Raw genomic sequence first — 14177 nt, 5'->3', positions numbered from 1 at the left:
TTCCTCCAGAGAAGAAAAGAAGAAAATGATTTAAGCCTCAATGTGCCGTTTAATGGTTAAGTAAAACAGTATGTTTAAATTTTAACAGGCAAAATGTGTTTGGATTTGTTCATAGTGAGTGATGTACCTCTGGATGTTATGGAATGGAAAATAATTATCAGGACACATTGGACATAATAAAGGGTCTTTTGGTTGGTTAAAACCTTTTTACAATAGTTTTTGTATTTGTGTTAATTTTTTTTTTTTACATTTTCAGTATAAATAAGAGAGATAATAGATTTGTGTTAAACAATTTTTGGGATCAGTTTTGCCATAAATATCATGTTTAATTGTGCTGAAAGGTGACCTTTTTATATGCCCCTTTGACCTCAGTTTTGATCAAAGGGTTATCAAGGTCACCAAGAACAATATAGAGATTGCCAAGGACTTGTTCAAATAGTTTTCAAGTCTGACCGAGAACTCTGACATTTATGCCAAGATAAGAAGATGGGGATATTTTCAGTCATTTTTTTTTCTTACAGGGTTGATTTTAAAGAAACTACTTCACACAGGAAACTCCTTAAAGGTATTACATAATTATATTTATTTTCTATGAATTCAAAAAGATGAGTAAAGTGCTTGGTGGCTCAGAGTGCTTGTCCCCAGCACTATGCGTAAACTGGGTGACTGAAGATGTGGAAGCAGGAGGATCAGGAGGTCAAGGCCATGTTCAACTACATAGTTGAGGCCAGCCTAGTGTGCCCTGTCTCAAAACAAACGGGCAAACAAAAGCAATGAAGCATCCGTACCTACCAGTCACACTTCTCCAGCCTTGACTTCTTCCTGACTTTTGCTGAATTGTCTCCAGTTCATTTTTAAAAAGTCCTTTAGAAGAAGAACTCAGTGCCTGTCAGTGAATTTTCCTTTTCTCTGTTCTCTCTCTGGGAGACTGTTCATTCATTGATTCAGTTATTTGTCATCTTTCCTGATTTAGGCCATTGGCACAGTAGTTATGCCAGAGTTCCAGACCTGTAGCTAGGACACAAATAAGTAGTAAATGAGATAATGTCAGAGAGCTTTCAAGTAATATTTAAAAATAGTTGTTAAACTAAATTCACCTTTAGAGTTTGAATAAGTGTAGAACTTTTAAGAGATGAGAACACTGACTAGTTCCCCAGCATCCCTGTTGCCATTCCTGCTTTATAAAACCCATTAGCCAGCAACTGCCCTTGTTCTGTCACTTCTTTCTGTGAGTATTAGACCAGTGGCAATGGTGGTGGGAAAGCAGAGAGATAAGAAACGGTCTTCCGCTTTTTTTTTTCCAAATGGAAATTATTACACTAAGTAGTTTATTCTCAGGATCATCAAGCATGGCTGCTTTTTCTCCCCAGTGCTGTGGATTGAACCAGGGCCTTGCATATGCTACCACTGAGCCATATCCTTGTTTTAAAAATTATTTTATTTTTATTAATTACAGTTTATTTACTTTGTATCCCCCCTGTACCTCCCTCCCTCCTCCCCTTCCAATCCCACGCATCCTCTTCCCCACCCATGTCCCTCTCCCAGTCCACTGAAAAGGGAAGTTCTTTTTCCCTTCCCTCTGACTCTAGTCTATCAGGTTTCATCAGGAGTGGCTGCATTGTCTTCCTCTGTGGCCTGGTAAGGCTGCTCCCACCTCAGGGGGAGGTGATCAAAGAGCAGACCAATCAGTTCATGTCAGAGACAGTCCCTGTCCCCATTACTATGGAGGCCACTTGGAGACTGAGCTGCCATAGGCTACCTCTTTGCAGGGGTTCCAGGCCATCTCCATGAGTGGTCCTTGGCCGGAGTATCAGTTTTAGGAAAGACCCCTGTGCCCAGAAGTTTAGGATCTGTTTCTGTCCTTGTGGAGCTCTTCTCTTCTCCAGGTCTTACTATCTCCACTTCTTTCATAAGATTCCCTGTACTCTGCCCAAAATTTGGCTATGAGTCTCAACATCTGCCTCAATACCCTGCAGGGTAGAGCCTTTCAGAGGCCCTCTGTGGTAGGCTCCTGTCCTGTTCCCTGTTTTCTCCCTCCTCTTTGCCATCCTCTTTGCCCTTCTGAATGGGGATTGAGCATCTTAGCCAGGGTCCTCCTTCTTGCTTAGCTTCCTTAGGTGTACAGATTTTAGTTTGTTTATCCTATATTATATGTCTAGTATCCACTTATGAGTGAGTATATACCATGTGTGTCTTTCTGCTTCTGGGATACCTCACTCAGACGAAATTTTCAGGTAAATGGTGGGAGCTGGAAAAGATCATCCTGAGTGAGCCATATCCTTAGACCAAGTTTATTCTTGCAAGTCTATAAACTTAGATTTCAAAATAATGGGAGTTGTATAGATGTCCTCCATTTATCTGTCTTTACTCTTCATCTTGTATTTCTCTTTCTTGTACAAAATATCTTTCTGTTCATGAAGAAATACTGTTATTTTATTTCAGATCAGACGGGAAGGTGTTCGTCTCTTCTTGTTATGGTTGCAAGCTCTTCAGGATAACTGTAGCAAAGAACAGCTCTGGATGTTTTCGTGTTTGATCCCTGGATTTACAGCACCACAATCTGAATATGGACCTCGAACTTTAGATAATCTTATTAATCCTCCACTCAACCTTCAAGAAAGTAAGATTAACGAGATGTTTTCTATCAGTGGGCTTGTTTTTCATAGAGTTCCTTTTTTGAAATGTGTGGGTTTTTTGTATGTGCACTGTTGTCTGTACACAAATGTGTTTGTAGTATATGCACGTGTGTCAGGTGTGCTTGCCCGTGCCTGCCATGTGGAGGCCTGACATTGAAACCTGGGTATCTTCCTCACAGGCTTCTTCATGTCATCCTTATTTTTGAGGCTGTCTTTTACTGAACCTGAAGCTCACTGTCTCAGCTGCGCCACATGGCGAGCAGTCCCCACCCCCATCCCAGTCTACTTGTTTTTGCCATGTAGCACTGAGCTTATGGGCATTCAAGGCCAATTTTTTATGTGGGTGCTGGTGATCTGAGCTCAGGTCCTCCTATTAGGTTAGTAGGCACCTCACCCACTCAGCATCTCTGCAGCCTTCTGTGGGTTTTTGTTTGTTTGCTTTGACTGTCAAGTGTCTGTGTAGTTATCACTTGATTGTGAGGCAGTGTTTAGAAAGGTCAGTGTTAGTACTGCTGTGGCTTGGTGAGGTCAGCAGATTAAGTTGGCTGTTGGAAAAGTAATCTGCTACTTATTTCTCAAGAGGAAGCACTCCCATGCCATACTGTGTTTGGGGTATGATCAGGGTTAGTGAGAAGTCAGAGGGAAGTTGGTAAATTATTGTGGGCAGGAGCCTTTATTGTGGTTTCTTGGGAAGGAAGTGGCAAGTCAGTGAGCGCAAGTAAAAATCAGCTAGTATAAAATTCAGTTGACAACAGTAGAAAAAGACTGTCCCTAGTTGTCTAATTCTTGGCTCTGAAGCAAACAAGACAGAAAAAAGAGTAGCCTTGAGTGTTGAGTATAAAAAAATTCCTGGGGGTGTGTACTTGTATATGAGTTGGAATGAGAGTAATTATTAGCAGCTTAGTCAAGTATTACCTCTAAGAATTGGCCAGTCCTAGTAAGGATATTATCTTTGACTAGACAAATCCCAGATAGCAGAGTATCTAAATGGTATTAAGATTGATATAGCCAATCTTACATCAGGTTTTGTTTTGTTTTTTTCTACTTGTGGATTTTTTTCTTTTGAGACAGGGTCTCATATATCTCAGGCTGACTTTAAACTCAGTATGTAGTTAAGGATGACCGTGAGCACAGGGTCCTCTTGCTGGGGGGTATTGGACACTACTTCTGGTTTTGATTCTTCTTTAATTTCTATTTCTTGTGCATCATTTTGTGTGCTGGAATTAGTTTAGAGATACACAGAAGTACAAATGTTTTTCTTTATGCAATAACTGTAAAATGCTGCATATAAAATTTTATAGATCTACAATTGTATTTTTATTTTAAATTTAATTTGTGATTTTAGAAATGTTATTTAACTTCTGTTTTGTTACTAGTGAATCTTTGTTCTTTTTCCCCTAAGATGTTCTAGTGTTATTTTTTTCTTTGCTTTTTATTTTTTTCTTTGCTTTTTTTCCTTGTATTATTCTGCTTAAATAACAGCAATTTTATTTTTATTAAATATGTTCTTTTACTAGTAAGCATTTGTGATCTGTAGTGCTGCATTAATTGACTAGGCTGCAGTAACAGAATACCACAGACTAAGTGGCTTCATGGCAGAAGTATATTTCTTTTTTTGAGAAGAGAAAATGAAGTCTTTATTGTAGATGCCATGACCTCACAATGTCAGAAATAGGTTTGTGATTTCTATAACTTTAGATTTTTGTTGACTACATTCACAAGGTACAGGGCTCTTGTTTGTAGCTGTTTAGCATGTAGTCCTTGATATCCTTGACTTTGATGGCGGAGGCAAACATATCTTTCTCTCTTTTTTTTTTTTTGTTTTGTTTAATTACACTTTATTCATTTTGTATCCCCCCATAGGCCCCTCCCTCCTCCCCTCTCAACCCCACCCTCCCTCCTCCCTCTGCATGCATGCCACTCCCCAAGTCCACTGATAGGGGAGGTTCTCCTCTCCTTTCTGATCTTAGTCTATCAGTTCACATCAAAAGTGGCTGCATTGTCCTCTGCTATGGCCTGGTAAGGCTGCTCCCCCCCAGGGGGAGGTGATCAAAGAGCAGGCCAGTCAGATTATGCTGAGCCTGATGGGCAACTGTTGGGCAGAGTGAATGGAATTTTATGTAAGAAGTGGGAAATAGTAAGAGCTGGAGAGGACAGGGTCTCCACAAAGAGAGCAACAGAACAAGAAAATTTGAACACGGGTCTTTCCAGAGACTCATACTCCAACCAAGGACTATTCATAGAGATAACCCAGAACCCCTGCACAGATGTAGCCCAGGGCAGTTCAGTGTCCAAGTGGGTTCCATAGTAATGGGCAGAGGGACTGCCTCTGACAGAAGTGTATTTCTTAGCAGCGTCCACAAGTAGATGCTATTAGGTCTGCTTTCTGGGGAGCGTTTTCCCTGCTTGCAGACAGCAGCTTCGCATTGTGTGCTCATGCGATTTTTTCTTTTTGTAGTGCCCCGTGTGCATACGCACACAGGCCCTCTGGTGTTTCTTCTCTGCTTATCCCAGTTCTGTACAGTTAGGGCTGAACCCCTAACTGTTACCTCACATGTTCTCTGTTGAGATGCTGTCACGCTGAGAATTCGTATCCCAGCATAGGGCTTTTGGGAATATACAATTCAGTTCATAACCTTTACTTTATTGGATATTTCATCTTATTGTAATATGTATTTCTATAAATTGCAGATTTTTGTAGCAAAGCAAGCTATCCTTGTAGCATAAAATTTTAGAATCTATTATAAAATCTATAAATATACCAGCTTAAGCACTTATATCTGTTTATTTGCATGTCATTCTGAAGTATTAAACTAATTTTTCATCACCAGTTTTTCTTTTGGATCACTGCCACCCCATTTGTGTAGGTTTCCATTTGTCTCCATTTTTAGAACTAGCTTTTTTTTCCATTAGTTTCAATTGAATTTGACCATTTCTTTTGAATTCTCTTTCTCAGAACAAAATTTAAACTTTCCATTAAACTTTTTTTTATGTGTATACATGTGTGCCTATTTGTCTGTCTGTGTATGACATGAATGCATGTTTTCAGAGGCCAGAAAAAGGTCTCAGGTCTCGTGGAATTAGAGTAGGCAGTAGTGTGGGAGCCACATGGTGTGGGTGCTGGGATCTGAACCTGGCCAAACAAGAGCAGTACACATGCTTATGTGCGGAGCCCTCTCCAGCCCCAAGAATATACAAGGTTTGCTGTTTACAGGGCACAGAAAACACCAACTGTCTGTACATTCCTCTAGAACTACTAAGTCTTTAGGTCTTAATTTGGAATTTATAGCTTTGCAAAATAAAGCACTGGTACTATGTGAAGACAGGATAAAAATGATAAAGGTTGTGCCTTTAAATACTAAGTCTTTAAGTGTTAGAAAGAACACTTTGAGTGTTAGAAAGAACATGTTATACATTATGTTAGAATTTTAAAATACCCTTTCTGTGGGCTTACTGGCTTGGGCAATGTGACCAGTCACTGACTGTGCTGCTTAGGAAATTTGAGGGCATTTAGCTAACTATGGTTTTTTTTGTTTGTTTGTTTGTTTGTTTTTATCAGCATTTGTTACAGTGAATTAATATCTAAAAAGTAAAGAAAACAAATTTCTCATGAATAAGAATGCTAATTTGATGCATAAGCACCTTGCACTAATGTTCTTACCATATTTCAGCATCTTGTAATTTGACACTCCCACTGTAGATCGTCTCTAGTGAGGGCCATGCCCCTTAGTCACTACATCCCTGCTCACCCTTGTTCTGTTTCCTCTCAATCAAAGATTCACAAAACAGCCAACTTTCAAGTTTATGATAATTGTGGACTGTCAGTGTGATCTCAGATGTATTTTAACATGTGATTTTTAGAAAAATTTAAAAGCAGTTTTCATTGCCTATTTGTTTGCTAAATTTTATTTGGTCATACTTTGTATAATAGAGTTTGTCTTATGATTATATAATTCTCTTGTCTTCGGATAGCTCAAGTTACTATAGAGGAAGTCACCCCTCTTGTTCCCCCGCAGTCAGGAGATAAAGGACAAGAAGACCTCACAAGCTATTTTCTTGAAGCACTTTTAAAATACATAGTAATTCAGGTATGTTACCATCTTTCCATTGCACGGACATATGGCCTTCTCTCTGCACTTACTGCATGCACGCTCAGAACTTTCTGTGTCTATTCTTTTCTTTTTCCTATGAAAAATTACTCTCCTTTGCTGTCCTGTCTGGATAATTTTCCTGTCTTTTCCCATTACTTTGTTATAGTAGATAATTTGCTTATTTTTTGGAAAGTGACAAATTTTTATTTCTGAAAATATGGTACTATAATTTCATCAAGTGAAAAAATGACTAGACGATTCTGACATTCTCAGAACTTGTATTTGTTACCTTTCTGTTGCTCTGATAAAACACTGTGGTCAAGGCTATTTCCACCAGAGTTTATGGAGCTAACAATTCCAGGTGGGGCAGCAGGGCAGCAGGGCAGGAGGCCGAGGGCTCACATCGTTACCTTACACACGAAGCAGAGAGGATGAACTGGAAATAACACGTTTTCAAATTCTCAGTGTCTGCCTCCAGTGACACTCTTCCGTCAACAAGGCCACACCTAAACTTCTCCAAACACTCCCACCAACTAGTAGCTATATGTCAAATACATAAGCCATTGGGGTCATTCTTATTCAAACTGCTATAGATCTGAAGAGATAAATGTGTATGAAGTAGACTCTGTTCTGTGTATATAAATGTGTATGTTTGTGTGTGGAGGCCAGAGGTTGCCAGCATTTGTCTTCTGCAATTCCTTCTTTATCTCATTTTTTGAGATAGGGTCTGTTGGTCTGTCATTGAACCTTACCATTTCAGCCAAATTGGCAGGTCACTGAACGTTGGGGATCTTCATAACTGCTTCTCTCTATCCTACCACAGATGAAAGCCACAGTACATGGTTTTTACTTGGGTGCCTAGATCCAAATTCAGGTCCTCATGCTCACACTGCAGGTGCTTTACCTCTTGAGCTGTCTTCCTAGCTTATGCTTTGATACAAGGTCTTACTCTATCTCTCTGGCTGAACTGGAACTCGCTGTGTAGCTCTGGTTAACCTTGCACTCATGCCTGTCTCTTCATCCTGAGTGCTGGGATTATATGTGTCCACCACCCTATGATGAAGTAGACTCTTGATGTGTATAGGCTTCTTGTATGAACCAGTTGGACTTATTTTCTTTTTTTTAAATTAATTTATTTTTTTATGAATTACAGTTTATTCACTTTATATCCCAGCTGTAGCCCCCTCTTTCGTCCCCTCCCAACCCTACCTTCCCTCATCTCCTCCCATGCCCCTCCCCAAGTCTGCTGATAGGGGAGGTCCTCCTCCCCTTCCCTCTGACCCATCAGGACTGGCTGCATTGTCTTCCACTGTGGCCTGGTAAGGATGCTCCCTGCTCAGGGGGAGGTGATCAAAGAGCCAGCCACTGAGTTTGTGTCAGAGACAGTCCCAGTTCCCATTACTGGCGAACCCCCTTGGAGACTGAGCTACCATGGGCTACATCTGTGCAGGGGTTCTGGGTTATCCCCATGCATAGTCCTTGGTTGGAATATCAGTCTCAGAAAAAGACTCCTGGGCTCAGATATGTTGGTTCTCTTGCTCTTCTTATGGAGCTCCTGTTCCCTCCAGGTCTTTTTATCTCCCCCTTCTTTCATAGGATTCTCTGCACTCTGTCCAAAGTTTGGCTATGAGTCTCAGCATCTGCCTTGGTACCCTAGAGGCCCTCTGTGGTAGGCTTCTGTCCTGTTCCCTGTTTTCTCCCTCTTCCAATGTCCATCCCATTTGCCTTTTTGAGTGAGGATTGCTCATCTTACCCAGGGTCCTCCTCCTTGTTTAGCTTCCTTAGGACTATAGATTGTAATATGATTATCCTATATTATATGTCTAATATCCACTTATAAGTGAGTATATAGCATGTATGTCTTTCTGCTTCTGGGTTACCTCACTCAGGATGATCTTTTCTAGTTCCCACCATTTGCCTGCAAATTTCATGATTTCCTTGTTTTTAATTGCTGAGTAATATTCCATATTGTAAATGTACCAAGATTTTTGTATCCATTCCTCAGTTGAGGGACATCTGGGTTCTACCCAGCAGCTCTGGTACCTAGTGAAGTATGAATTGCTGTTTCATTTAGGGTCAGCACTCAAGATGTAACAAGAGGGTGACTGACAGGATAGGAATTGGGAAAAAAGTAATTTACACTTAAACAAGGTAACTTTTTATCTCTAGACATGAAATACGTGTGTATGTTTGATGAAAACACCTTTTAACATACTTCTACTATTTATAGCTATTCCGAATACAAAAGCTCTTTTACCTGAGAAACAAAGCACTATACAGTAATGTGGGGCCTGAGCCAGATAAGCAGGGCTTCAGTAATGACTCTACTTTTGACGAGTATTGCAGCCTTTGGCAAATTACCTAACCATTCTGCATTTAGTTTTCCTCATCTATAAAATTCTCCTTATTCCTTTTGAGTCCTAAAAAGTGCAAAGTGCTAAGAGTAAAGAGAGGCAGACCACACTGTCAGTTCTCTGATGGTCACTTGTTACCCTCAGCATGATTTCATTCTTTAAAAGTTTGTTTCATATAAAGTTTTAAAACTGCCGTATATGTTGATTGATTAATTGCTTATACAGTTAATTTTGACATTAGGTTTTAATATTTGCTGGATCTTTCTTTTTGTCCTTTTTTTTTCTCCACCCTCCCTCCCTCCCTTCCTTTTGTAGTCTTATGCTAGTGTGGAACTATCTATATAGCCCAGGCTGGCATCAAATCATAGTCCTCCCAACTCAGTCTCTGAAATTCTGAGACTACAGGCCAGTCATGGTATAATGTCCAGTCACAATTTATTGAATCTTGTTACAGACATCACACATTCAGCCTTTGAAGTTTTCTTTTATGCCTTTATAATGTATCCTTTGCAACCCTCCCCAAGCAACTATTAATATGATTTTCATGATATTTTTTATACATTGCATCATACATACTCATTTTTATTCTGGCATCTTTTTAGCGTACTTATTTTGTGAATCATCCATACTCTTGTATGGATCAATATTTTGCTGTAAATGTGTTAGACAGTTTTTGAAAGTTTTCATATATGTGTACATTATATTTTGATCACAACCACCTTCATACCACCTTCCAGCTCTCTTCAGGACCCCCTACCTGTCTCCCTTCTGATTTTTCTTCTCCTCTTCTTTCTCTTTCTTCCTTTTGGTCGTCATCATCATCTCCCTCAGTCCAGTTAGTGTTGACCATATGTACATGGGTATGGGGCCATCTGCTGGGGCACAGGTGACCTACTAGAAGCCCCCTCTCCCCCAAAGTGACTCACCCTTCCTCAACTGCCCGACAACTCCCTATAGCTCCTGTCCCAGGACTGGTCCTTGCCAGCCTGTCTTCCATTCATTCAGGAACTCTGACTGGCGTGATCTTGTGCAGGCGGCCCAGCTACTGTGAGGTGCTTTGTGCAGCAGCCCATGTCATGTCCTAAATACAGTATTTCACAACTTCCGTTCCCTATTCTTTGGCTTCTACACTCTTTTCTATTCCCTCTTCCATGATGTTCTTCAAACGTGGGGATATATTTTGATTCATCTATGGCTGAACAGTCACAGTTACTTACTTACTTACTTGACCAGTTACTGTACAGGAGTCTCCATATTAACTGTGACTCACTGCAAGAAAAACTTTTCTGACCATGATTGAGAGTAGAACAAACCTATGCATAAATATTTAGAAAACAGTTTGACTACATGATCATTTAGAAAACATCACCAATAGATTCTCCCAGTAGGGTCAGTTAAGGGATTTTGACCAGGTTTGCAGTACTAGACTTGAAATCCCTCCTGGGAAGAAGGCTTCTAATCTGATCAGAAAATACTTGTTTACCTCCATTACATCGTACCTGTTATTGCATCAGTGGGCATAACTTGCCTGGCAGTACAGCGCTGGAGTATGCTGGCTCCAGTCCTAAGTAAGATCGTTGATGTCTTTTCTCCTCCAGTAGCTTTCAGAGCACCTTCCAGAAATATGTTAGCTAGCCGACAGAAGAAATTTTACCAGTCGATTTGAGACTGCTATGTCTGTGACCTGTATCCAAAGTAGGTGGTGTCGTTAATAGAGTATTACTATTTTTGTCTTATTGATTAGATTTCACTGTATGGATATACCACAGTTACTTACTTTGTAACCTGTTGGTGGGCATTTGGGCATGAACTCAGATCACCAGGCTTGTATGGCAAAGACTTTATTCAGAGTCATTTTTTCCTGCCCTTATTTCTTTTTAAGACATACTTTTTAACTTGATGAAGTTCAAGAAATCAGTTTTTCCTCTTACAAATAAGACTCTTGATGGTGATTTTTGAGAAGAATAAAAGAACGTGTTGGGAGTAATGATGCACACCTTTAATTCCAACAGTGAGGATAGTGGCAGATGGATCACGAAAGAGCTGGATGCCAGCCTGGTCTACATAGAGGGTTCCAGGCTAACTCGTGCTATGTGGCAAGACTTCTTCCCCCTCTCTGCCTCTCTCTCTGTCAGCCTGCTCTGCATAGTAAGTTCCAGGGCAACCCAGGCTATATGTCAAGACCCCCTCTGTCTCTCTCTTTCTCTGTGTCTGTCTTTCCCAGACTGACTAAGTTCTACATAACAAGTTCAAGTTCAAGTTTCTCTCTCTCTTTCTTTCACATGTACACACAGGTCTATATAACGAGTTCCAGGCCAGCCAAGGCTATATAACAAGTCCTTTTCATATGCACACATACATGCACAAACACACATACACAAAACCAAAAACAAAAACAAAAAAAAAAAAACAACCCCCCCCCCAAAAAAAAAAACCACAGCAACCAGGGCTGGATAGATGGCTCATCATCAGTTAAGAGTACTGTCTGCTCTTCCAGAGGTCCTGAGTTCAAGTCCCAGCAACCACATGGTGGCTCCCAACCATCTATACTATGATCTGGTGCCTCTTCTAGAATGCAGGTATATGTGCATATAGTGCACTCATGTATATGTAAAATAAATAAATATATTTTTAAAAGAACACAACCAAACAAAAAAGCACCTAGAGAAAAAGAAGTTTTTTTCTAATTCAGCATCACCAAGAGACTCTCTTGTTTTTTTTGAGTCTTATAATTTTATGATTTTGAGGTCTCTGTATCTTTTTTAATTAATTAATTTTTTATTGATTGCAGCTTATTAATTTTGTATCCCAGCTGTAGCCCCCTACCTCGTCCCCTCCCATTTTCACACTCCCTCTCTCTCCTCCTCCTCCCATGCCCTTCCCCCAGTCCACTGACAGGGGAGGTCCTCCTCCTCTTCTATCTGACCCTAGCCTATCAGGTCTCATCAGGACTGGCTGCATTGTCTTCTTCTGTGGCCTGGTAAGGCTGCCCCCCCTCGGAGGGGGGGTCTCTGTATCTTTTTAAATGAATTTTTATATATTTATACTGTAGATCTTGATGCTTTGATTAAGATGCTGTCTGCCAGGCCTTCTCAGTGTGGTAAAAATATTTTTCCTTTTTTAATCAATAATTATTTGGGGCAAATGCACTATGTATCCTTCAAAATTTTACTCATTTTAGTATTTTGAAGACTTCTGGCTGAATTTTTACTGTGACAAGTTGCCAGCTAATAATTGTTTAAAAACAGCTTTATTGAGCTGACATATACATCGTGGCTAGCTGTCACACAGAATGTAGTTTAATGGATGTTTTTAAGGGCTGTGCTGCTGTCACTACAAATAATTTTAAAGTAGTTTAGTTTTCTTTCATAGGAAATCTCATGCCCATTAACAGTCTTCCAGTCCCAGAGTCACTCTATCTCCTGCCCTAGGGAGACACTATGTATGCTAGTCTAAACATTTCACATGAATGAAATCATTTAGTGAACTCAGAATGGATTCATACACTTTTTTGGGTGACTGGCTTCTTTTACTTAGCTAGTGCTTTAAAAGTACATGTTTTAGCATAGTCAGTTCTTTCTTTTTATTAATTAATTATGTGTATATGTCAAGTGTGCATCCCCTTACCAGTGGGATATTTGAATTTTTTCTCTCTCTTTAGCCAGCATTGGATGATAATTCTGCCATAGCCACAGAAATTATCTGCAAAAGTTTTCTCCCCTTCCTACTTATTTAGATAATTGTTTATCTCAGCATAGATTGATGGATTCTTGTGACTTCAAGATGATTTCTATGCATTTTGAATTGTATCTAATAAAATTCTTTAAAAATTTATTACATTTTTATTTATTTCATTGGAAAGGGGCAAGGCGTGTCCATGGTGCAAATGTGGAGGTCAGAGAACAGCCTGCTGGGAGTTTATTCTTTCCTTCTACCATGTGAATGTGTGTCCTGGAGTATCAAATTTAGATTGTCAGTGTTGGTGGCAAGTTCCTTTTCCCACTGAGCCAAGTTGCTGTTCCTCAATATAATTATTTTGTTGTAGATTAAAAACAAAATGTTTGTTTTGAGTCAGGGTCTTTCTTCATAGTCCTGGCTGTCTGGGAACTCATGTAGACCTGGCTGGCCTTGAACTCCCGGTGTTGCACTACCTCTGCCTCCTGAGTTCTGCGATTGAAAGTATTCCACCACAACCTCTTCCAATATAATTCTCTACTGTTACAGTTGCATCGTCGTGTACTTTTCTTGGCTCTCTCTGGAGAATTGTGCTTAGAATCCAGTATCTAGGCACTTGGGATGCTCATTACTATCAATACTGAGTGTTTCTATTTCTGGATCCTCTGAATAATTTAAAGTTAAAAAGTAAATATGTATACACACATCTTTCTTCCTTGCTCTGTTCTTCACTTTGTGACGAACTTGTCTCATATTCTTAATATATTTTTTAGTTAGCCTTCTTGAAAGTGATCATATTTATCCAAATCACCACGTCCATATTCTGCAGATATTCTCCATTACTTGACTGGGTTCTAATAATTTACCCTGGGCCTTTGCAAACCCTCTTGGGTATCATTCTCATTTTTATGGAATTCTACAACAGAATGTTATTATTACTCCTGTACCTCTACTCCACATGTCATGAACATTCTCCATCTCAAACTCAGAGTTTCCACTGATCTGCTTTTCATGCATGCTCTGCTTCCTGTTCTTGGACTTTGATATCTGTATTTGCCTGTTACCGCTTTGAATTCACTCATGCTCCTGGCCTTTGATTACAATTATTCAGGAAGGGATGGAGAGGAAAGAACATTATTATATTTGTCATTAATGCAGCCATGTGAATCATTTTCTCAATTTTGCAATTTAGTGTAAGATTTTTAAAAAATATATGTGTTATGTTTGTGTATTAGACCAATTTTTTTTAAATGGAATATAATGAAAGCACGTTTGTGTATGGAAATTGTGTAGTGAAACCCATTTGTACATTATATATATGTACATATATGCTAATAAAAATAAAGAATGGAACTTTCGCTATATATTCTAATCTTCATAGTCTAAAGGTTCAATATATTATAACCTGTACAAACTTGTTT

General features: G+C 39.6%; 1 protein-coding gene across 8 annotated transcripts in view; it reads left to right on the top strand.

Annotated features, from left to right (window-relative positions):
- Ralgapa1 (Ral GTPase activating protein catalytic subunit alpha 1) overlaps positions 1-14177 on the top strand; it is a 245380-nt gene that overhangs the window by 35660 nt on the left and 195543 nt on the right. For all 8 annotated transcript variants that reach the window (XM_060387516.1, XM_060387510.1, XM_060387514.1 and 5 more), the window contains exons 5-7: positions 522-565; positions 2443-2620; positions 6609-6724. In XM_060387516.1, coding sequence (XP_060243499.1) covers positions 522-565; positions 2443-2620; positions 6609-6724 — 338 coding nt within the window. The remainder of the gene's footprint in view (positions 1-521; positions 566-2442; positions 2621-6608; positions 6725-14177) is intronic.

This window comes from Meriones unguiculatus, chromosome 7 (assembly GCF_030254825.1).
Source record: "Meriones unguiculatus strain TT.TT164.6M chromosome 7, Bangor_MerUng_6.1, whole genome shotgun sequence".
NCBI lineage: Eukaryota > Metazoa > Chordata > Mammalia > Rodentia > Muridae > Meriones > Meriones unguiculatus.
The sequence above is the reverse complement of the archived record's forward strand: the minus strand, read 5'-3'. Positions and strand labels throughout refer to the sequence as shown.